The following is a 22,477-nucleotide window of genomic DNA, read 5'->3' as shown; positions in this document are numbered from 1 at the left end:
CTACAGCAAACATTTGACATGTGAGGTTGGTGCTTAACACCCACTGTTACTTCTTCCTTTATTTCTTTCTTCCTTCCGGTACTATATATAATGTCTTAAACTTCCTCTCCTTACCAAAAAAAAAAAGCTTCCACTCCCCTTCCTTATACATGTATTACGTATTCTTTTACTTCTAATCCATTTTAAGAAGCCGTAAATGTGTCTCATAACAAATCAACTCGTTGCTTCATGGGTAATGTGGCAAATGGCCTCCCTCACCTATTGGGAATCTCCACTTTAGGGATTGGAGGACTTGCCTGGAGGACTTGCCCATTCAATGGCCACTTCGGCACTCGACGTTCCCAAAATGGTAGTAGATCAGGTGATGAACTCAATAATAGTTGGCATTCCAGCAATGGTTTTCCTTTCAAGGCCTATCCTAAAGAGAATCCAATACCTATATTTGGCTGCCCAACTTCGAGCCCTTTTTCATTTTTCTCCTGTCAATATGTTTCCTTCACAAAAATTCAAAGATGAAATGGAAGAATAAATGGTGGAACAAGGGTGGTATAGCTGAAATCGCTTCTGTTAGATTAAGATTTACTTTTACAGCCAATATGAATAAAACTCAAAAACTGGCTGGCATTTACTTTCACCTTCAAACACTCCTTATAGTTTTCCATCTGCTAAACCTGCCAAAACAAGTTAGCACAGAGGCCATTAAGTAGCCATCCATTATGTAGCCATCGACTAAATAGCCATCCTGAGAAATTATAATTTCCCCCATGCTTGTTGACGGATGAACAGACACGTGGTAAGAGACCAAGACAACAATTTCAACAGGAACCCAACTACCCAAGTATGAATCCCCATTGACAACTTGGGAAAACAGTCAAGGCTTCAGCTTCAGCAATTATCTCCTTATCTCAATCTCTTAGCTTCATCTTATTCCGGCTTGCTCTTCGTTCTCATTTTTGCTTTAACCCTTGACTTTGCCATGAGTGTCTCTACTGTGTTTGTGAAGTTCCCAACCGCCATCACAACCAGAAGTATTCCACAAGCAATTACCTGCTAGAATAATGGCTCAAGTCAATTAAAGGAATACAGGTGTGACAGATAACTCAACCAAAAGTTGCTACATAGAAGACAGACATTGTCGCATGGAAGTTGGATAATATGACAGAAATTCTTGCCTGCCATTCAGAAACAAGGCCATCCCGCACAGTCCTCAGGAGCAATAGTCCAACATATGCTTCAAAACCCTGAATCCAGTAACAGACACCAACAAATAAATCATTCGAAGCAATTCAACAAGATTTTTTTACCATTTTATTACTGTTTCCAGATGCAATTTTGATCAATAAGAACCTTAAATGTTGAGTTGATCGATGGCTTCTTATACTATATCCAAATTTTCTTCCTGCAGTAAATTACTAAATTATCTATGGGAATATAGTATTCATGAGAGATTATGTACAAGTGCTATTAGAAAGCTAACTAAAAGCTTCTGATAAGATTTACTTAGAAGATTAAAAGTAATTGGAGATACCAATATTATACTTTTAACTTCACTGGCATCAACATACTTATCCTCACAGAGAAACATCACTTGTGGCCAATGATTACACTCATGTTAACAGTATAAGAAGCCAACTGCTAAGGCATAGCTTGCATCACCTGCAATATGAAAAGTAGGGGGCATAACAGCAACAGTTGACCTTCTACACCGGCAGTTTCTCCCCACACAACATCCATTCTCCTTGCCTGCATATAACAAGAACATTAGAACTCCAACCTGCTTCCGTACAGCAAAAGTTACCAGTCATACAATGTCTGGTTAAAAATCCCAGAAGCTGTTCCATAACAGGATCAGTTCCACCAGAAAGGCCAGGACATCAATGAGTTACTTCCTATTGATTAGTGTGTAGCCACAGAAGCCTAAGCACTTGGGTAGAATTACCATATAACTTCAATCAAGTGTGAAAAGTGGACAATTGAGAAAGGGGGGGGGGGGGGAACAATGCTTTCAGCATGCATGAGGTTCATGACTCTAGCCAAGTGGTTGCAAAAAGGCACCTTTCCCAATGCAATACGAGTATATAGTCTCTGGCGTTGATATCTATTTTGTAGCATCATTGCAATACCTTGCATTATAGCCCATCTCAGGAACAGTTTTACACCTCTCTGCATTGAGAATTAAGTAATGAGAGTCAAGAACAAAATATAAATATAACCAAAAAAAAAAAAAAGAATGACCTGCTTGTTGGCACAGTCAGGTTGCCCTTTTATCTCCCATGTGATACTGATAAGCGCCATCACCATAGCACAGTAGTGGTGGTATATCCACCTGCAAAAGCCAAATCAGGAAAATTTTGAAATGTTTTCTGAGCAAGTGCAGTTCTGATGTCAGCCAAGAGATGGGAGTAATTAGCCAATTGTAGACAAGGTGTACCCTTGCAAGCATTAGAATGAAAATGACTTTCAAAATAAAATGTCAATAGCCTTAATCCCTTTATGTAGTTAAATATGCAACCTATCTCTAGGTTGGGATCATGTCTACACATTTGAGAAATTGCTAAAGCACATCATCATTACAATGATGATTTCACATGAAATGAGAAAAAATATCTCTACTATGATCAGCATTACATATGTTCAACCACTGACAGCAAAATGTAGGATTTAGCAAGAGCAAAAGTTCTTATGTCAGCACACCAGATGCTCAGTTACAAGTAAGGACGTATCTTTAGGATCATATGAGACGGGTTTTTTGATTATTGCTTTTGTTTGTGCTCCATCCCCAATCTTTTTGGCATAAAGTAAGCATTGGATTTTTTTAGTTTAGACTTTTTTTTTCCCTAGGGCAAAGGATCATTTGACGTGACAAACTGATTTTCCTCGTGACCTCAGCCATTTTATTGATGAAGCTTGCCAGGGATGGACATTTTATTGTTAGTATAAACCCTTTTGTTCCTTATGTATCTAAAACATAGATGGAAAAAGAAAAGGATTTTTATCAAGTTGGTCAATAAATTTCAAACTTCAGATTACTTAAAATCAGGTTCTTTGACAAGCTTAATGAAACATATTGTCAAAGGTTCTCCAGTTATAACAGGAGGAACCTTATTATCTTCAATTGTTTGGAGCTGTGGGATTTTCATTTCATCTTGAGCACCTCTCCTGAGAAGTGTTAATAGCATCTGGCCAAACCAACTATAGACCAGGCCTGTATGATTATCAAGAAATTGTTGTATACTGTAAACCATCAAGCAAGAAATAGGATGGTCTCATAATCCATTTTCCCACTTGATTTAGTTACTATCAACTTCTCAACTATTCCCACGATCCAGAAGTCTCACACAAGTTGCAAAGTGCAATAACCTCAAGCCAATTAAAACTTCCCACTAAACATTAAAAAAATGCAGGAATCCAAAAATGTTTTTTTTTCCTTGGATTGTAACAAAAAAGAACAATAGAAACAACAAAAAAGAAAAGGTAGCCCCATGGCACTATAAACAAAAATGACATGCCAGTGTGGTACAAGACCCCAAATCCCCGACACACATTAGAGAGCTACATGACAACCAATTTTGCTAGCTCATTGCCTCATCTTAGCCTCCACATTAACAAGATTTTCAAAAGAGAAGTGAAAAGCAGACAAATGAAGTAAGGAAGCCATAAGATGCCTCTAGAGGCTCCGACACACATTAGAGAGCATGACAACCAATTTTGCTAGCTCATTGCCTCATCTTAGCCTCCACATTAACAAGATTTTCAAAAGAGAAGTGAAGAGCAGACAGATGAAGTAAGGAAGCCATAAGATGCCTCTAGAGGCTCCCTAAACCAACAACACACATGTTGAACCACATTTGGTCCATAAGAGGGTGAAAACATGGTGAACAACCAACTCTTCATTTGAAAGAGGAAAGGCCTCCGCAGTCACTGATCATCATACCATGTGGATCATCAAAACTTTATAAGATGGATCATGAACTATTTCAAATGCCCTGAGAATGCTAAAAATGCGCAGGTTTCTCAAGGAACAGCCATCAAAGTCTATCGATGATCTAGCATCGAACTGGGTATTACCCCACCAAATACCCCTGTAACTGAGCGATCACCTTTACCATTATCCTTCCTAATAAATCAAGATAAATTAAAAATAAATAAAGAAATAAATAATTCCTTTGATGTCCTTCAACACTTAATTATGGCTAAATTTCACATAATGCATCTCTCTTTACGCAGAGCTGCCATATATTTACAGTCCAATGACAATTGATCACATCTATGTGAGAGCACCAACTAACTATTTCACCAGTACATATTGTTTTTTCATCAAAAAAAACTGAAAAAGAGCTTTTCCCTCTTACCTGCGATCAAAATTGTATTTTTGTCAGAGATTGTTGTAAATATTTCGTTTGAGTTTCAGTCTCTATCAGATTGATTCTTTATTTCTTAAAAAGGCGTATCAATCCACCTAAACTTGCCTGTAACCTACATGACCAGAAAAGTTCTTCTGATTGATAGACCATGGAGTAAAGATGTACCACTATGAGAGATCAAATAGCTTATTTTGTCCACAAATCAATAGCTAAGATGTAATGATCCAATCCTAAATTAAATTTTCCTCATCACCCAACATGTGATCAAGTTAACCATCTTAGAGAATACAAAATTAGCATCCACCTCCAAGTATAGAGTTACGACAAACCTGCACTTCAGTAAATATATTTTCCTTCAGTTTGATCAACACACTTCAGCCAGATGGAACTTTTCATTTTAACCTCCTAGTTCAAATTCTAATTTGGAAAGCATCAAAAGAAGGCATGTGCGTACGCCCACATGGGAGGAACATCGTCAAATTAAAGAGAAGAGAAAGTGAATAAACAATTGACACCATGAAGTAAGAAAGCACAGGGGACAGAAGAGATACCTTAGACAAGAGGTTACTAAATTTCAACAACAAAAAAACTGTCTAATTACCATGGCCGAATATCACTTCCGTTCGCTCTCAATATATTCTCTCGCAAAGCCAAACTTGTGTAGAGAAACAATAGCCAAGCCTGAAAAAGGGTATATTCAGTACTAACTGCAAAATTAAACTATCAAAGATCATCAATCAAATGTAATATTTAGTTTCCAATCCAAGAGCTGGATAAAGAAATTGGTACCTGGTAAAGCTGAACTGGCAATGCCGGCAAGCATCCATTCCATAACTTGTACCCCAAGAAAAGTAGTGCTGATGGGAAAAGAAGAAATAGAATAGCAGTTCTATCCTGTTCACAAGGGAAAGGATCATTGGTCAAGCTCAACAAAAATTCCAGATAGATGACAGTAATTCACAGTGGATATGAGTTAGAACAGCCTGAGAACGATAGATATGGTATACAGTAGCTGCCAATTAAGCACTCATATCTGATGAAATGATAAGATTTACAATACTTCTCTTAATGGAAGAGAATCTTCAAAGCAGTGTGTTGTCATCTATAATGTATCCATTCAAAAGACAGTCACCTCATTAATATCAGTTGAAAAATGTAGAAAACATATTGAGATATTGGCACATTTAATGATTATAGATTTTTGCCAGTACCATAAGCAACATAGCTAGAGCAGAAAAATCCACCCAGCATCCATTTGAATATGCTCATCTTTTTCAACTTCATCATAATGTTCCACCCATAAAAGGTCAAATGAACATGGGGAATTTTTTCACAGGAACAAATATTGACCATATTGATATAAGAGTTGTTCTGCGTCCTCCATGATGGGGGAAAAGATATATATATATATATATATATATGATGCAAACCAGCACACAATGATGAATGACCACAATGCTCCAGAGATAAGTGGAAGCATTCTATCCATGGATAAGCATTACCAAACTATATAGACCCTATTCCTCAGAGATTAGTTAGAAATGCCAAGTATAAGAACTTATGTGCAGCGCATAAAGCTGCACTGCACATTAAGGTTTGCACTCCAGTGAACTAGTAACCTGCATTTAATTGAGGCACATGCCTCAATAATCCTAGCTTTCTATATTGTAGAACTTATGGTGTAAGGGCCTCATATGGCTGTGAAACTGCATATATCTTTGCATGGGTAGGAGTCTGAATAGTATTTAAGAGAGACTAACAAATTAAATTTCAGTCTAGGTTCTGAGTAGATTAGGATCCAAGGCAAATATTTGACAATATTAATTGAATATTTGATCATATCTCAAATATCTCCGTAATGTTTACAGGATTTCAATCAATCTTGAGTAAAATAACAAGAAGATTTCAGTGATTTACAAATAGGAATATATTTTTCTCACAATTTGCAGATAACCTGACCAATTGATGTAGGTTTTCTTTCTTCTGGCCATTTAAGTTTCTTCTTTAACAGGATTTCTAGGTCATTTACATAGTAAGTGATTTTATCTGGTTTTTTGTTTTGAATTTTTAATAGGGTTCATTATAACTAATATAATCTCCTTCTCACTGAACCCGCATGAACTGACTTGCAAATTGATTCAATTCTTTCCTGAGAAAATTTTAATCTATGCTCTGCTTCAGTATCACACTGCTTCTGGAGCTCAACTATTACAGAAAATTACATTTCCCTCAGATAATTATATTCCGCAAGAGATCTGAGAAGCACTTGGTCCAATGGTAAAGGTCCGTATGTTGCAACCTGGTGGTCAAGCAGTCAAAACATCCTCTCGATATTCTCAAGGTAAAGCTGCATAGTTCTCGCCCCCACAGACCTCGCACATGCGGGAGCCTCGTGCACGGGGGACACCCTATATGACATCTGAGGAGCACTCTCCGCTTTCTATTATTTAAGTCAGAGTCATGGCTTCATAAAATTTATTAGCAAGATTGTCATCATAGTTATAAGACTATCCTGAATGCCCACCTATCTATAACTGAATTTTGACTTCCAAGATTATATTGTCAAAAATTAGGTTAATCAGTTCAACTAGTGGAAAGGGTTGCATACCAACCAATATCTTTAATCTGTGTAATTATGGCAAATGAAAACGACTGCCATAATTACCCCTCTCTAAGATAAATGAATAATAGATAAAAGAAGAGAAAAACGTCTCCCAAATTAAGTGTGTTTTAGTTTACCAAGTTTCACTGTTTATCTCTCCAATTAGAAAATGGAATTGCCACAAGCAAAGATAACAATTTGGATGATGTGTCAAACTAAAAAACACAAAATAAATGACAAAGGGAAAGATGAGCTTAAAAGACATACCCTGTAACTGTTGTACTCCTCTTTTACTTTCAACTGGATATCTTTCCTATTGGCACGTACATTGATAGGACCAAGAAACATCTTCAGAAAATTACCTACATATGATTCAGTGATCACTAAAACCGCTAACCAAAACCACAGCGGCGCTCCCAAATACACAAAAACAATTGACCTAACAGAGCAATAAAAGCACCATTGGATTTTCTAGGAAGATACGAAGACGCGTCTCCATCAGTTAAAATGCATTTCGCTTTGTATAATTCTTCATCCAGCTGGATCAACACACAAGAGAGCACAAACAAAAATTTGACGAAAATCAGAAAACTATATTCAATTCCAATTAATAAGGAGCCCTAGAGAAAGAGAAACGGAGCTATCCCTGGAGCATGCAGGAATTTACCTTGTCAGCTTCCTTACGATCTAAGGTGGATTTCTTGACACCGGAATCAATCGAAGACCGGAGTTTCTGAATATTAGAATCAAGAGCAACAACACGCTGACGTAAAGCTTGTTCTTCATTGGAAGCCTTGGTGATGAGCGATGAAGCCGAATCCTGCAACTCCTTGGCGAGCTCAACCACACTCGAAACCTCTTCTGCTATATTGTTCTGCGAGTTCTCACTCGCTGAATCCCCCATATTTCCGAGTTGAATTCACGCTCAATCGATCGATTACTCTGTGAAATCAATTCTCGTTTGCTTCAGAAATTAAATACGAACCGCTGAGAATGTAATTAACTTGCTTCTCTCTGTCTCTCTCTCTCTCTCTCTCTCTCTGCCCCGTCTTATATCTTTCTCTTGTTCCTCGCTGATGCCAAGCAAATAAATATTCGTTCAATTGTTTATGGGAAAATTACATTTACCACTCTAGAAAACTCCCATATCACAAGCAAGTGACACAGTTTTTCAAAATCACACGAACTTCCTTTACCTTTTTTTTTTTTGGATAGAATTCCTTTTCGTTAGGCTGTGTTTGGTAGTCAAGAAAAGAAAAAAAGTACAATTTCTGTACTTTTTTCCTTGGGTTATGAATTTTTCTTTGTACTTGGTATGTCTTCACCCATAAGAAGATTCTTCTTTTCAAATTCAAAATTTTCCTTGAAAATCGTGAAATTTTCTTTTTTTCCCCTAAAAATTTTCTCACAAAAAACACAAGAAAATATGAGAAAATATGAAAACACAATAAGACAAAAAATGAATGATTACGCAATGATTTCCTATGTATCTATTTCTCTCTTAAAATTCAAATTTTTTTGAATTTTTTTCTTTTCTTTTCTTTTCTTTTCTTGATAACCAAACATACATACTCTTCTCATTTTCTCACTATTTCTTCTCTATTCTTCTCTTTTCTTTTCTTTTCTAAATTCTTTTTTCTATTGTTTTCTTCTCTTGGCTACCAAACATAGCCTTACTGAATCTATAAAAGATTAGATCATTCTGTTAGTAGGGTTCTGATATGATGATGTCAATTAAACTTACCAAGTAACTAAACTACCCCTAAAAAGAGTAAAATGGTAAATTTTTCTTTCCTTGCATAAACCCTCAAATCGATCAGTTAGGACTTCAAACCAATCCTTTGGAGTTGTATGAAGGTTGTGAAGTTGCCATTAATAACGCAACAAGATCATGATCTATGACCTTGCTTTCCTATCATTCATATTTTTCTTTCCTATGTGAGATTTGTCGGATAGCCTAACTCAATCCTTCTATCATTTCTCTTCTGTTCGATTTGGTTTGATATTAAAATAATAATAATAATAATAATAAATTAATTAATTAAATTAAATTTGGCTGAGGAAGAATGGTAAAAAATAAAGAGGGGCTTAGATTATGCAATTGGCCATTAAAGAGGAGTTTATTAGGTTAAAGTGTGTTTTGGATCTAAAATCAGTTCATAAAATGTGAATTTCTGAGGTAATTTACCTGCATTGGTCGCTGCATTATGAATCGCTGGGTATCAATAGGTATCCGTTGGACATTTAAACACAGGCCATGAGGCCCATGACCTGGTGTGGGTATCCCAAAAACCTGAATTTTGGTTTAAAAAAATAAATTAATATTCATGTGTTTCTATTCAGATTCTTAAGGTTGAGTAAAGGTACTTGTGGGCATAGTTATTAAATTTGGATTCGGGAATTATTTGGATAAAGAATTATTCGGATTAATTCGTTTTATTAATTCAATGATTCGATTAAAATATTGGTAAAAAAATGGAGATAATAAAATTCGAGTTCAAATTTGGGAATTATTCGTTTACAAAAATAAAAAACGGGCAAAATATTCGGATGTTATTTTTAATATTTGCAATACTTATTTCATATTATCTATCAATTATCATATGTACATGACATACAAATGATATAAAAATTAAAATTTTAAATTTTAAAATATAAAAATATTATATTTAACTCTTTTTATTTTTCTAAACTCATTTTCTATTACTCAAATAATCGAATTAGAGAAAGAGAGACTAGGAGGTGGGACCTCTGTTAGTTAAAACGGGAACGGCAAAAAAACATTGTTCGGTACGGGCATGTTTTAAACGGATCAAAACGTGAACGGGACGGTAAAAAATACGGTCAAATACGGTAAAAACGGGAAAAAATAAAAAACGGACGATACGTGTTTTAAACGTTTATATTTAAATAATACGGTGTCAAAAAAACGGTAATATATAGACATAAATTGGCATAACAATTCTCTAAATACCTAGATAACAATAAAAAAAAATAGCCCCGTTTTAAACGTTTCTATTTTAAAACGTTTATATTTTTCAAAATCCGTTTTTTTACTGTCAAAAAAACGGGACGGCGTTTAAAACGGCAAAAAAACTTTCAATAGCCCTGTTCCCGTTTTTTACCGAATTTCTGTGAAAAATTCGACAAACGGCGTTTAAAACGGCAAAAAAATGGGACGCCGTTTTAAACGCGAATTAACTAACTAGGGGTGGGACTGAGCACAAATTCAACTAAATTCATGTCACCCACCATGCATGTTCACCTTAAAAACTAGAGAGAAAGTAATGACTGTAAGACTTAGTCAAACCAAAAAGGGGTGAGATTTTTTTATTTTTTATTTTTTATTTTTTATAGAAGTGTGAGAGATCTCAAGAAAAATAAGCTTTGTTGGTTTTTGTTAAAAAAATAAGAAAAGTAACATTAAGATAATAAATGCATTATAATCACACTATTTTCTAAAGGCTTATTGACTTATATTAAAGGTAAAGTTTTTTTTTTTTTTTTTTTTTGGGATAAAATTCGGTTATAATTCGGATAAAATTCGATTCGGCCGAATTATTTATGAATTTTAAAAAAGTCTATAAAATTTGAGAATTTTTTATTTAATTCAGATTTGGACAGAATTATTCATAAAATTCGGTAAAATTATGTTCGGTTCAAATAATTCGAATAAATTAATAACTAGGCTTGTGGGTCATTATGTATGTCGTCTGTGGACCTTTAGGTCCATTAAGGACTTGGGTTTCAAAAGTCGTATGGGGTTTCTTTTTATTGCCAGTTTTTATTTTTAAGTGGGTTGGGTTTATTTAAATTAAGTTATGGACTGTAGTCCATTATGATAACAGGATTAATTCGTCTTTTCTCTTATCTAAATCGTTAACACCATCACTCAAAATGGAAGCGATTGTAATTTTCAGAAAACGGTGTCACTCACTCGTTATATGAGAGTTTTTTAGGGATGATACTTGTAATTTTTTTCATTATTTATATTTTCGTTCGGCTTTCGATATTTTAGGATTATGAACAAAAATGCCCATCAGGAGAGATGTGAGGTTCCCTCATTGGCTATTTGGCCACCATGTGTCACTTTCCAGAAGACGGAGATCTACGGTTAGATTAATACGTGTTTTATTTATGTACGAGTGACCTACCAACTGTCACAATGTAGGTGCCATTGCTCGTCACAACTCAGAATCGAGTCGGGTTGAAAACTGTCACAATGTAAGTGACCTTTTTTTTTTTTCTTTTTTTCGTAAATGGTACAGGGACACATGTGGATATTCGGCACTAATAGCGTGCAGTAGATCAGATATTTAGAACACCATGACGTAGACATGAACAGAATAGACCCCCTTTAATTATTACTTGAAATATCAGTATAATAACATGCTTTTTAATCATATATTGAGTCATCGGTTCATATTTTAATGTGTCACGAGTCACGACCACTATTAGCAAAAATGTTTAAAATGTGTTTAAAATTCTGTTTTAAACACATTCTCATGTTTTATCATTTAAAACATGTTTTTCAGTATATTTCCCAAAGACACTTGAAAAAACTTCAAACGGCAAGTATTCCCGTTCTAAACATGTTTTCGCTTGTTAGCGTTTTTTAAGACTCAATTTGTTGAACATAATATCTACTTAATTGACCACATCTCTTTCTCCCAAATTCTGATTGATCTGATTTTTTTGCCGATTAGAAGCTAACTCAATGGCTTGTATTTCTCATGATATCACCTTCAATTCAATATCAATGTATGGACCCCAAAATTAAGATACAAACTAATGTGTTTGCTGAAAAATGTTTCTAAAGTGATGACTCCCTTACTCCAAGAGTATATTGATTATGTTGACAACAATGAACAACATCATAGCCAAGCAACATTGCTCAATAAAACTTGGACATGTGTGGTGTATGAATTTAGAATTGGTGTTGGATGATATTCAATTATATGTCATAAAACTTATAATGGGACATGAGATATATATGCATTAGTGTTGGATATTGTAGTTGTTTTGAACATTAGATGCATGTATTCATGTAATAATTCATCAATTTAGACAAGTATACTACTGCTTTTTGTTCCCGTTTGTTTGAAATCTACACGTTTAAAATTCGTACTGTTCGTTTTCCATTTTTTTCCATTCTCTGTTTTTTTAACAATTTATTTGACCGTATTGTTTGAAAAAATTTACTGTTTAAAACCCGTACCGTTCATTTATGTTTTTTTACCATTATGGTCATGACTCGACAATTCACTCAAAATTCAATTCAATCTTATCCCAACTTGACAGTATATGCTTTAGTCTCTTTTGTTGTTAGACTTTTTTAGCCCTCCCCCCTTTTCTCCTCCTTGTCACAATATATTTTTATTTGAAATTAAACATTAAATGGTCATAAGAGTCATCTAAACTAGTTCAAAACTTTCATTAAACAAGAATAATGATAGAAAAACAAGCTCCAATTAACACTAGAAGCTTTACAAACCCTTTTTGAACTTTCATCCAGTAAAATCATCAAGCTTGCCAGGAAAGGAAGGAATCATCCACCGTTGAGTTAGCAACCCAATAGTGTGTAGATACGATCGGAATTAAATAAAAATAAAATAAAATAAAGAAATTGCATTGCACGATCCCATTCTAAAAGTTGCTTAGCCCCTAGAGTCCTGAACAAAGAAAATTTTTCTTGCTTTCTAATTCGAACGGAGTTTTCTTTCACCCATGGTAAGGAAGAATCCCCACACCATAGGTATATTAAACCCAGGAAGGGAATTTGTAACTATGAACAATTGGATGTGAGAGTTGACAATGAATCTAAAGTCCAATCATAAGATCACAACACTAGTGGAGAATGAATTTTCCCTCACCATTGATGAAAGAAAACTTTTGCCATCAGTATAGATCAAAAAAAAAAATAAAAAGCAAGCATTGAGAAGAAGAATCAGCAAGAATAGAGAAGAGGAGAATTCCTCTGTACTTACATGTTAGGTGTCAACACCTTTCCCACTTCCTATCATTTAAAAGGTTAAAGAAGGGTACATATGGAAGCAAAATTGATAAGTGTTTGCATTTGACACTTATTTGTAGGTGAACTTGCGTGTAGAGGATCCATTTTCAATAAAGAATGTTTGATTCTTAACTAGGTTTAGAATCTAGGGAAAAGTTTTCCTTCAATCCCATGAAGAAGGTTCACATGAAATCTTACCGTCGTGAATACTCTTTCCCTACTAGTAGGAGGTTGAAAGCTCCTAACATGGATTGATTCTTAGGTTATGAATCTAGATATACAATGACTGATTCTTAAGTAAAAAATATAGGGGAAAGTTTTCCTTCAACCCTGTGGAGAACGGTTCAACCAAAATTATACGGTCATGATAACTACTTAACTACTAGTAGGAGGTCGAAAGCTCTCCCAACATGGATTGATTCTTAGATTATGAATCTAGGGGAAAGTTTTCCTTCCCTGAGGAGAACGGTTCAACCAAAATTCTACAGTTAGGATAACTCCTTAATTTCTAGTAGGAGGTCGACAACCCTCCCGACAAGGAGTATTGATTCTTAGATTAAGTATCTAGCAGAAAGTTTTCCTTCACCCCTATGGAAAGTATTCACTGAAAAACCTACTGCAATCATTATTTCCTACTAATTGGTTGAAAGTTTGAAATGCCCTTCATTATTTTGAGACACCCACCGTAATAAAAAAAACACTCGATCCAAGAATCTATTCTCAAATAATAGAACCACAATCCCTAGAATCATTTTAGAGACCTGCACAAGTAAGATTAAAGTGGTTACCAGACCGTGACCTTCAAAAGAGGTACTCATCTTCTAAGACAAGAGACAAACTGTCTAATTTAAGAGACGGGCACTTCTTATGCTTGTTCGAGCTTCTAAAAAAGCTTTCATGTTAGACATAAGTCATTAGAATGAGATAAAGAGAGTACACTCGGAAACAAATAAGTCACATGAGAAGTTTTACTAAACCAACCAGGGATTCTGTTTCGGCTTAAAGAACTGAATAGTGCACAAGGAGGGTCACCCAAATAAATGACTTACATACCTGATCATGGATTCATGATGACAAACACTTGTCGTAGAAGGTGGTCAATGGCTCATGGAGTGTGATTAATGTTAATAGAGTGGAGGTAACATATAGAAGATGAAGGGATCCAGGTGTATCCTTCATTAAAAGTCATCTTTGGAAGAAGTAAAATACATTATAACCCAAAAATATGAGGGAAAAGAAAAATGGCCAGCTAAAAGATGATGTGCAATTTTATCTATTGGATAGATAGAAAATCATGTAAATTATAAATTTTGAAGTTAAATTTTATCATATAATCCATCATGTATTGAATCTTTTTCTTAATCATACAAACTAATATTGAGATCATGTTAATTTGGTAATGCATTCTAATAAATCATATTAAATGCAATCTTAATTTAAAAAATAAAATTTATATTTTATATGATTGTTTTAAACATTTTTAAAGTTTAAGGTATAGTTGTATATTTCATTTTCTTTAACCACAATTTAGAGTTGATATCTTTAATGGATAGGGTGCTCAATCTAAATCCACAAAAAATTAAGTTTAAGAAATGAGATGAAAAATTAAAATATATGTTAAGTAATAGTGAATCTAAATATTAATATTAAAGATCATGAATTGAAAATTAAGACCGAACTTGAAATGCTTAATTTGTTGATGTATAAAATGCACTCTAAAACAGCAGATATATCGCATGCCAAACGCATCCTAATTTGTTTGACCCACTGATTTTGCATTCAATATGGTGTAAAGCTTTGGAAGTAACAACAAAAGTTTACAACATGAGTCTTAAAGTTGAACTTCATGTACGCATCTTATCCACAAAATTTAAGGACGACTTATACTTTCGATTCAAAACTTAAGCACTACTTAATACTTTAAATCTAGCTGCCATGTTACAAATGAAAGCAATCGACTTAAGGGAACCCACCTAGAGACTAGAGATCAATCCTTCCTGTTCTGACCATGCTTACCTTGGGAAATTAACAAGTAATTAAGTAATAAACAATTGGATTGTGTTGACCATCGAGCTCTTAATGACTCTCCATGAAGTAATTAATTATGATTAAAAAAAAAATTTAAGTGGCCGGCAGCTCTATGCCAAGACTCTAGACTATGTGCATACCCCAATAAACTGTGATGTCCTCCCAGAGATTCCTCTCTCTAAGCCAGTAATTTAGGGTGCTAACTAACAATAAGATTTCTAGTAATATGTTAGAATATATATAATCGACCAGCCAGCCAGTTGCTACTATTTATATATGTAATTGACCATTTTTTTCATTCTCTTCTCTAACGTGGTTGCATGTGCAAGATCGAAGAAAACAATGTACATCTCCACGTGTTGTAATGTTGTATGAACTTTGTTAGAGCCCGTTTGGTAGTTCTTCCAGGTTGATCCAAGAATGGCATTCCAGAGCGATACCAAATTAATTAATGGCTCTTACATTTTGCAGAGGAAGAAAATATTCAAAACCCAAACATTCTAATTAAGTGGAAGTCCTTCCATACCATCAAAGCACATGGACCACTTTTTTACCAAAAAAAAAAACACATGAACCAAACCACTTAATAGCTAAAACCATGATCTGGTAAACTCTGGGTTTATTACATATTTTGAAATCTTATTCTTCTCTATTTTTTTCATTTTAGAATACATTCTAATTTCAGAAGATATTCTAATATACAGACGAAACGCAGCTTTAAATTCTGAAACCTTAATCTTACGTACTGTGACAGATAACCCAGTTGCATGATGGTAATTCAACTTTGGCAGGGCTTGGTTGGGTTTGAAAAGCACTCCTGAAAATAGATTTTTCATAAGCTGACGAGTTTAATGAGAAGCAGCAAAAGTCCAACACATTTCTTCTGCTAGGCCCAAAAGACCATGGACTATCCTTTGGGCTTAAGATTTTGCCCAACCTGGAAACTAACCTTCTCGAGAGAGACACTTCCAAAACTGTCAAGAGGTTTTTATCTTAGTTGGAACTTGGAATATAGTCGGACATAATCTGTTCCTTGAATTAAGTTTATGCAAATGGTTTTATGACGGTCTTGTGCATAGAGTATCTATAAGTAATCTACCAAATTTTACCAAACAAAAAAAAAAAAAAGTAATCCACCAAATTGTGTCATGTGGGTTAGTGCTGTGGCAATTCTAACTATTGAATATTTGAAAAAGATCCTTTACTCTTCTATTTATTGTTGTTAGCAAACTATCAAATTTTAATGATAATCATAAATTTGTACCAAGTTAGTTAAAACTTAACTAACTCACTATGGCCATTTTTAGTTTTCGAAAAGTCACAATTTTGTGCAATGTATGTCTTTCAAAGACGTGTCAATTCCTCTTTTCTCTTTCTATCATAAATGTTTTTTATTCATCTTAATCATTTCTTGCTAGGGACTTATTTAAAAGAACATGTGGATTCCTTCACACATTCCCTCACAAAATTGTGGGGCCACATTTTCTGTCCTTCATATATATATTTAATATATATATATATATATATATATATTTGAGGTGTGGTTCAAACTTCAAAATCCGTTGTGCCCATTAATGCAAAAATGCATCCGTACGTAAGAGGAAACCCTCTCCCTTTGGAGAGTTTTAAATCAGTTGGTTGTTTAATATTTGTGAATGAAGCTTACTATATTAATAATCAACCGTATCAGTACTTATCTAAAACTCTATATCTTATATTCGATTCACTCATAACTTAAAGTGATCCAACAATCATGCACATTATTGATAGTCTAAGCATTTTCGTGTATTTTTTCCATAATCTTGGAGTTTTTGAAAAACTTTATTTTACCATTTGATGAATTTCAATTAAATTAAAACTCGAACACATGACAATGAAAATTTTAGTTCTATTACTCCACAAAATTTCAGCTCACATGAGACATACCATATGGCACAGATAAAGTAAGAATAGCTTAAGCATCCTATCTTGGTCTGGAATCAAACAATGGTGAGCCAATTGGTCCAGGTTATAAAAAAAATACTTACATGCATGTGATTAATGTCATTCCAGGATGCCATGATACTGGAACAGCAACATTTTCTAGAAGCATATTTTGATAGAGGTTACGAGTTACTTATACGACATCTTTGAGTGCCGTTTGTTTTTGTTAATATCTATAGATGAAGGTTTTAAAAAAGGAAAAAAGTGTATTCTATAGAACAACTGGTCAAAGACTCAAATACGATTCCGCCCGCGTAGATACACAACTTTGAAGTCTTACCTTGTGACATCCGGCCTCCTCCATCCTTTTAGCGGAAAAAGAAAAAGTCATCGATCCACTTTAAGATCATTACTTATTTAAATTTGAAAAAAAAAAAAAAACATAAAACAAAACAACTACGCATCAGAAAAAGAAAATCTGTTTGATATCCCTCTGGTGGATTTCGCAGTCTATAACATATTGCCCCGCGCGTTGGAAAGTCGGTTTGGTCGGGCGGCTGTGGGCTGTGGGCGTCGTCCACTGGTGAGAACAAAAAGTGATTTTAGCCAAATTAGATACATCCATGGGAAAAGAACGCTGCCACTGTGTCCAGAAATGCGCTGTTGTCAATAAAATTATTTATTCTCATTCCAAGCTTGTCAATAATGTTTGTTGGCTTTAAAATTTTGATTTGAATTTATAACAGTTTTTTTGCATTATAGGTTTCAAAAAAGTACATCATCCCAGGGTCATTAATGTCTGCACCTATTATACAAGGTCGATGAACGCTATTTTGTTCCCTGATGTATACCCTCTCCTGACCATCTGAACGCATCCTTAACGTGGCAAAAGGAAAATCGTCCCCTAAAGTCTATACAATAATAATGCATGTCTTTGTATTCTCTCCAATCCACGCTTTAGTAATTTACAAATGGGAGGTTTTCTTTTCAATAATTTTTCTTTAGAAAAATGATAGAAATCCATTATTATTATTATTATTATTATTATTATTATTTTAAGTAGAAAATGATAGAAATCAGTTGAGAAAAACAAATGCGTAGCTATGATTTTAGTCAAATAAAAATATCTTACTAATTTTTAATGCACAATAAGCAAGGGAAAGTGTGGAAGTAACCACAAAGAAACTTTTTTATACGGAAAAGCAATAAGCATAAGCTTGACATACCAGAGTTGAAATGGGATTTTTAAGTTTAATTAGTTCTATCGTCCCAAAGAATTCCTTCATTACTTCATTGTTAGGGCTTTAGGTGCTTAACATTATCCATATCTTCATACAAACAAAGTTTAGAAGAAAAGAATATTCAGTTTGGCTACTGTCATACTTGTCAACTAAGCCAAGAAATGTCATTAAGAAGATTTAATATATGAACTTCTACACCAAATCAACAAATCCCATTGGGATGAACCGTTCAGGAAAGGAGCCGGATCCAAGACCGATACAGGTACACCTAAGACATTGCTGAGAATTGGGCAATTAAAAGGACAATTTTGATAACTCCAAACAAAACCAGAGGTGAAAATTGGCCGTCACCTACGCGTTCGAACTTCGAACCCGAGTCTGCCACTGAGTGGAGTCGTATTAACTGCCCCAGTGGCAGTGGGTCCACTTGACACCATTCCTTACTTAAACGAAGAATCTTTTATTTTATCTCTCTCTCTCTCTCTCTCTCTCTCGTCAGTCATCAAGCACATCGATACGTCTGTAGAAAGGAGAAACAATCACAGAGTTTCGTCTTTCGATCAACAGGCAACCATTTTTGATCGATCTCTTCTCCTTATTATTATTCTGCTTTCCATGTCTTTTTTGCTTTTGCTTTTGCTTTTTCTATTCCCTCTTAGGCTCTTATCTTATACGCGATTGTCTTTTTCCTCTTCAAGGAATCTATAAGCTACTCCAAAGCGATTCTGCAACTGTGTCTACTGCTTGAAGTCGGAATTATTGTATCTGATTGTGGAAAACCTGGACTGAAACAGTCTTAGTTCGTCGTTTTGATCGACTGCAGTGAGGTTTGATGAGATTCTTCATCCTTCACTCCTTTTCATTTTCCCTATTCTAATCGAGTGTCTGTTTCTGTGCAACATGAAATCTGCTTTTTAATTCTTTTGGAGTCCATCCTGATCGGAATCTATTTTCACAATATTGAAAATTCAGAAGTCGAATAAGTGTTGTTTCTTCTTCAAAATTGTCCTAGTTAAAGTCATCCTTGTGTGTTTGTGTATCTTCGATCGATTTAATGAAACCGGAGAAAGCTCCCTTTTTTTTTTTTTTTAATTTAAATAAATAAATTAAATTTCTGATTGTCGATCTGTTTTGCGCCTTACCGATTCTCTTACTTCGGATATATTTTAATTATGAAAATATGTTTATTTGGTTACGAAAATCTTTGTTGGAAGGAATTTACCTCGAAAACTTTTCTGTGCTCTGTTTTCTGAAACATTTTTTTAATTCCTCCATTGAGTTTTGTTATTTTTTATGATGGATCGAATCTTCTTTCAAGAAATAAATGATTTTTTCTTGTTCGTCTATTATTTTATTGTTAGCGACGTAATTTATATACGAATGCTTAGATCTTAGGCTATTGAACTACTCTCTGTCACTCTGGTGCGATGCGTTGCTCTTGCAAGTGTTACTTGTACTAATAGTAACTTAATTAATAGTTATCACCCAAAAGATTTTAATTACTAGATTTACTAGTCATTATATATTTTTTTTAAATATCAATTTTAGTGTTCTTCAGATCTTAATCACAATTCACAGTGAACTCGTTATTGGGGCTACTTGCTAGTCTTTCTCAGATATAGTCTTTCGCTTTCCTAAAGACAAATTTTAAAGGGGAAAAGAAAGCGATATTTCGAGTGATTTCCTAATGGTTATTACTAATAAATGATGAATGGGAATGAGCATATATATAAAGGTAGAGTCGTAGGGACCTAGTACGTTAGATTCCATGCTTCTGGGTTTCACTCATCTATAGTCTCTAGTAACAATTTCAACCATACCTTAGGCGTCTATTTTTCATTTGTTATATTTTTCATTTGTTAAAGGCATGTTCTTGCGTTTGATTATGTGAGAATTCTAGTGGGACCTCTTTATTTGATGGATCTGAATCCTGGATTCATCATATACATACCTGAGGAACCTAATGAGTATTGAGCGAAAAACAGAAGAGAGACTGAGAGTGAGAAAGAATACAGTGTGCGTGAGGTCACGGGAAATTTGGAATGGATGATATAAACAGTCTAATTGGGATCCTAAAGAGGATTGAGAGAAAAAAATATTCAATTTTAATGAATATTTGATGTTCTGATACTCTTGCATGTTTGCCACTTGATAGTTTATGGTTACGGGGTGGTGAACAGGTGTTTCATTTGGGTCGTTCAATGAGTGGGCCTCATGAGCACATTCGCAGATACCAGTTTTGATCGAATGATCTTTATCATATGAATCGAATGGCTAGCAATTTAGGTTTCTTTTATGTTGATGTACATGGAGCCCACTAATTGGACGATCTGGATCAACCAGAAAAAGTGCACCACTTGGACCTTGAGGGTTAAAAAATGGTTTCATGTTATTTTGTATAAGTGGTCCACCCAGATTCCAGTAGGCCACCACTCGGTAGAGTTCTTTGGACGGCTCAGGCTGGTACACACATGCACTGGTGGGTTAGGTAAGGCTGAAAGGGACTTCGGGCCCAACCCAAAACTGACGGTCTATTATACTCAATTTGGGTCAGCCGTTATTGGTTTGTTTGGAAGGTTAGGGCCGCCCCCTTAATTTCTGTATAAGAACGCCCAGCGAATTTTGTGAGTACGAGTTCATCCTGATGAAGTGATACCCTCAATAGGCTGAGATTGGATGCGCTGCAATAACTGGTCGTACGGGTGACATTCAACACTTTTTTTTTTCTAAATTACTCCACTCCGTCAATGTAATGTAATGGTAGAAAGTGGAATAAGTGTTGAATGTTCACGGTGAACGCACGAGCAGCTAGCGGATTCATTCCTGTGGGTGGCGTGTGTACCAATATATTCTATATTCGAAAACGGATCAGTTGGTTGTATAATCACCTGGTCGTTGGATATTGGATATTGACTCGTATGACCGGATGATTGAGCAGCGTATCCTATCACTACTTATTCTACGTTGTTGTTGCCTTCATGCCTTGTGTAATGCGATTCTATAGTTAAACGTCTATAATGGTTTCCCAGGCTTGAGAAGAACGTACGTTTACTTGCAATACGAAGTGGTTTTTTTCCTTTCTAGAAAGCGAGATAGCCATGGAAGAGGAAGTCCAAGCAAGTCCAGAAGTCCAGACGAAGGTGGCCGAGAGCCCGGCCGAGGGCGATGCGCAAGTTAAGGTGATCTTAATTGGTTGCTTTGTTTTCTCAGTTTAATTTTCTTGACTTTAAATTAATTAGGATGAAATGATCGCATGCTCTGCTCTCTATGGTCTGTTCTTTTCTTCTAATGATATAAGCCGAGGGTGGTGGGACCCAGTAGATCGGGATTTCACATCGGTTTGATGGTGGTGGTGGTTCAGGTACTGCAACAGGCGAACTCAGGTGTTACTGTGCAGCACTGGATCATGGTACTGGGACTCTCTGAAATTATTAATGCCCCTACGTTATAATTAATATGCTTAGTGAAGGGTGAAATTAATATGTCTGTTAGTAATTTTCACATTGAAGGTCAAACTACTTGTCCATTGGGTTGGAACCTTTCGTCTCTGGACTGATGGGATACATGTATACAGTCTTTCTTGGTCAGTGTGGACTGTGGAGCTTCAGTCTCCGGAATCAATCTCATAGACCAAAGGATCCAGTCCGGTGGTTTTAACCCAAAACGAGTGATGAAAGTGCAATCTGTTCATTTGCCTTGATGCATGGAGGAATGAGGATGATCACTATTGTACCACCCCAAGGGGTTGCTCAGTTGGCAAAGACCAACACCTCAAAGTTAAGAGGGCATGAGTAGTTCAACTAATGACAGATGAACAAGTGATGAAGTCTGTTTAAGCATCTCTGTGTGCATGATGCTTATTTTAAGGGTCATTTTAAAGAGAGAAATCACTATTACTATTGTTAGAACATCGCAAAACTAGAAGTTATGATGAATATATGAAACCTTTTGGAATATGCAAAGTCACACCAATAACCTCTTCAAGGAACAAGTACAGAAAAAAATTGCAGAAGTACTGAAAATACAGAAGTGGCTTTACTTGATATTTCTAACATTGGCATCTTCTTGTTCCAAAAGATTTAAGTCTTATTGCAACCTTCAGAGATGAAATCTTGACATTATATCTATGGACGTTTCAATGTGTGAAATTTTTTGACATAGCTTTGTTAACCTTTTTTATTTAAAAGAATAAGTGGAAAATGTTCATAATTTAGTCAGAAAACAATATATTATCCATCATTTGGTGATTGCTAGCTCTAATGATTCTAAATTGCAGGTGGAAAGAAGTGAAGAAGAGATGCTAGCA

At 35.1% G+C, this 22,477-nt stretch overlaps 1 protein-coding gene across 1 annotated transcript; it reads right to left on the bottom strand.

The window, feature by feature from the left end:
• Positions 1-530: 530 nt before the first annotated feature.
• On the bottom strand, positions 531-8,023 carry LOC122072880 (transmembrane protein 120 homolog). The gene is made up of 10 exons (XM_042637307.1): positions 7,634-8,023; positions 7,427-7,505; positions 7,234-7,328; positions 5,154-5,258; positions 4,966-5,045; positions 2,236-2,326; positions 2,056-2,163; positions 1,657-1,743; positions 1,173-1,241; positions 531-1,047 (listed from the first exon to the last, which is right to left on the bottom strand). The coding sequence occupies exons 1-10, from the start codon at positions 7,868-7,870 to the stop codon at positions 925-927; spliced, it is 1,074 nt and encodes a 357-aa protein (XP_042493241.1). The 5' UTR covers positions 7,871-8,023; the 3' UTR covers positions 531-924.
• Between the last annotated feature and the right edge of the window lie 14,454 nt (positions 8,024-22,477).

This window comes from Macadamia integrifolia, chromosome 3 (assembly GCF_013358625.1).
Source record: "Macadamia integrifolia cultivar HAES 741 chromosome 3, SCU_Mint_v3, whole genome shotgun sequence".
In the NCBI taxonomy this organism is placed as follows: domain Eukaryota; kingdom Viridiplantae; phylum Streptophyta; class Magnoliopsida; order Proteales; family Proteaceae; genus Macadamia; species Macadamia integrifolia.
This window is presented reverse-complemented; position numbering and strand designations above follow the sequence as displayed.

Bases quoted from the DNA above. Each gene is read 5' to 3' on its own strand.
- LOC122072880 (XM_042637307.1), bottom strand. From the start codon at position 7,870: ATGGGGGATTCAGCGAGTGAGAACTCGCAGAACAATATAGCAGAAGAG. The intron at 5,259-7,233 runs GTATGTCTTTTA...CCTTGTGAACAG, and splicing joins AGGAGTACAACAGTTACAGG to GATAGAACTGCTATTCTATT. The intron at 1,744-2,055 runs GTGCCTTTTTGC...TGTTATATGCAG, and splicing joins CTCGTATTGCATTGGGAAAG to GCAAGGAGAATGGATGTTGT.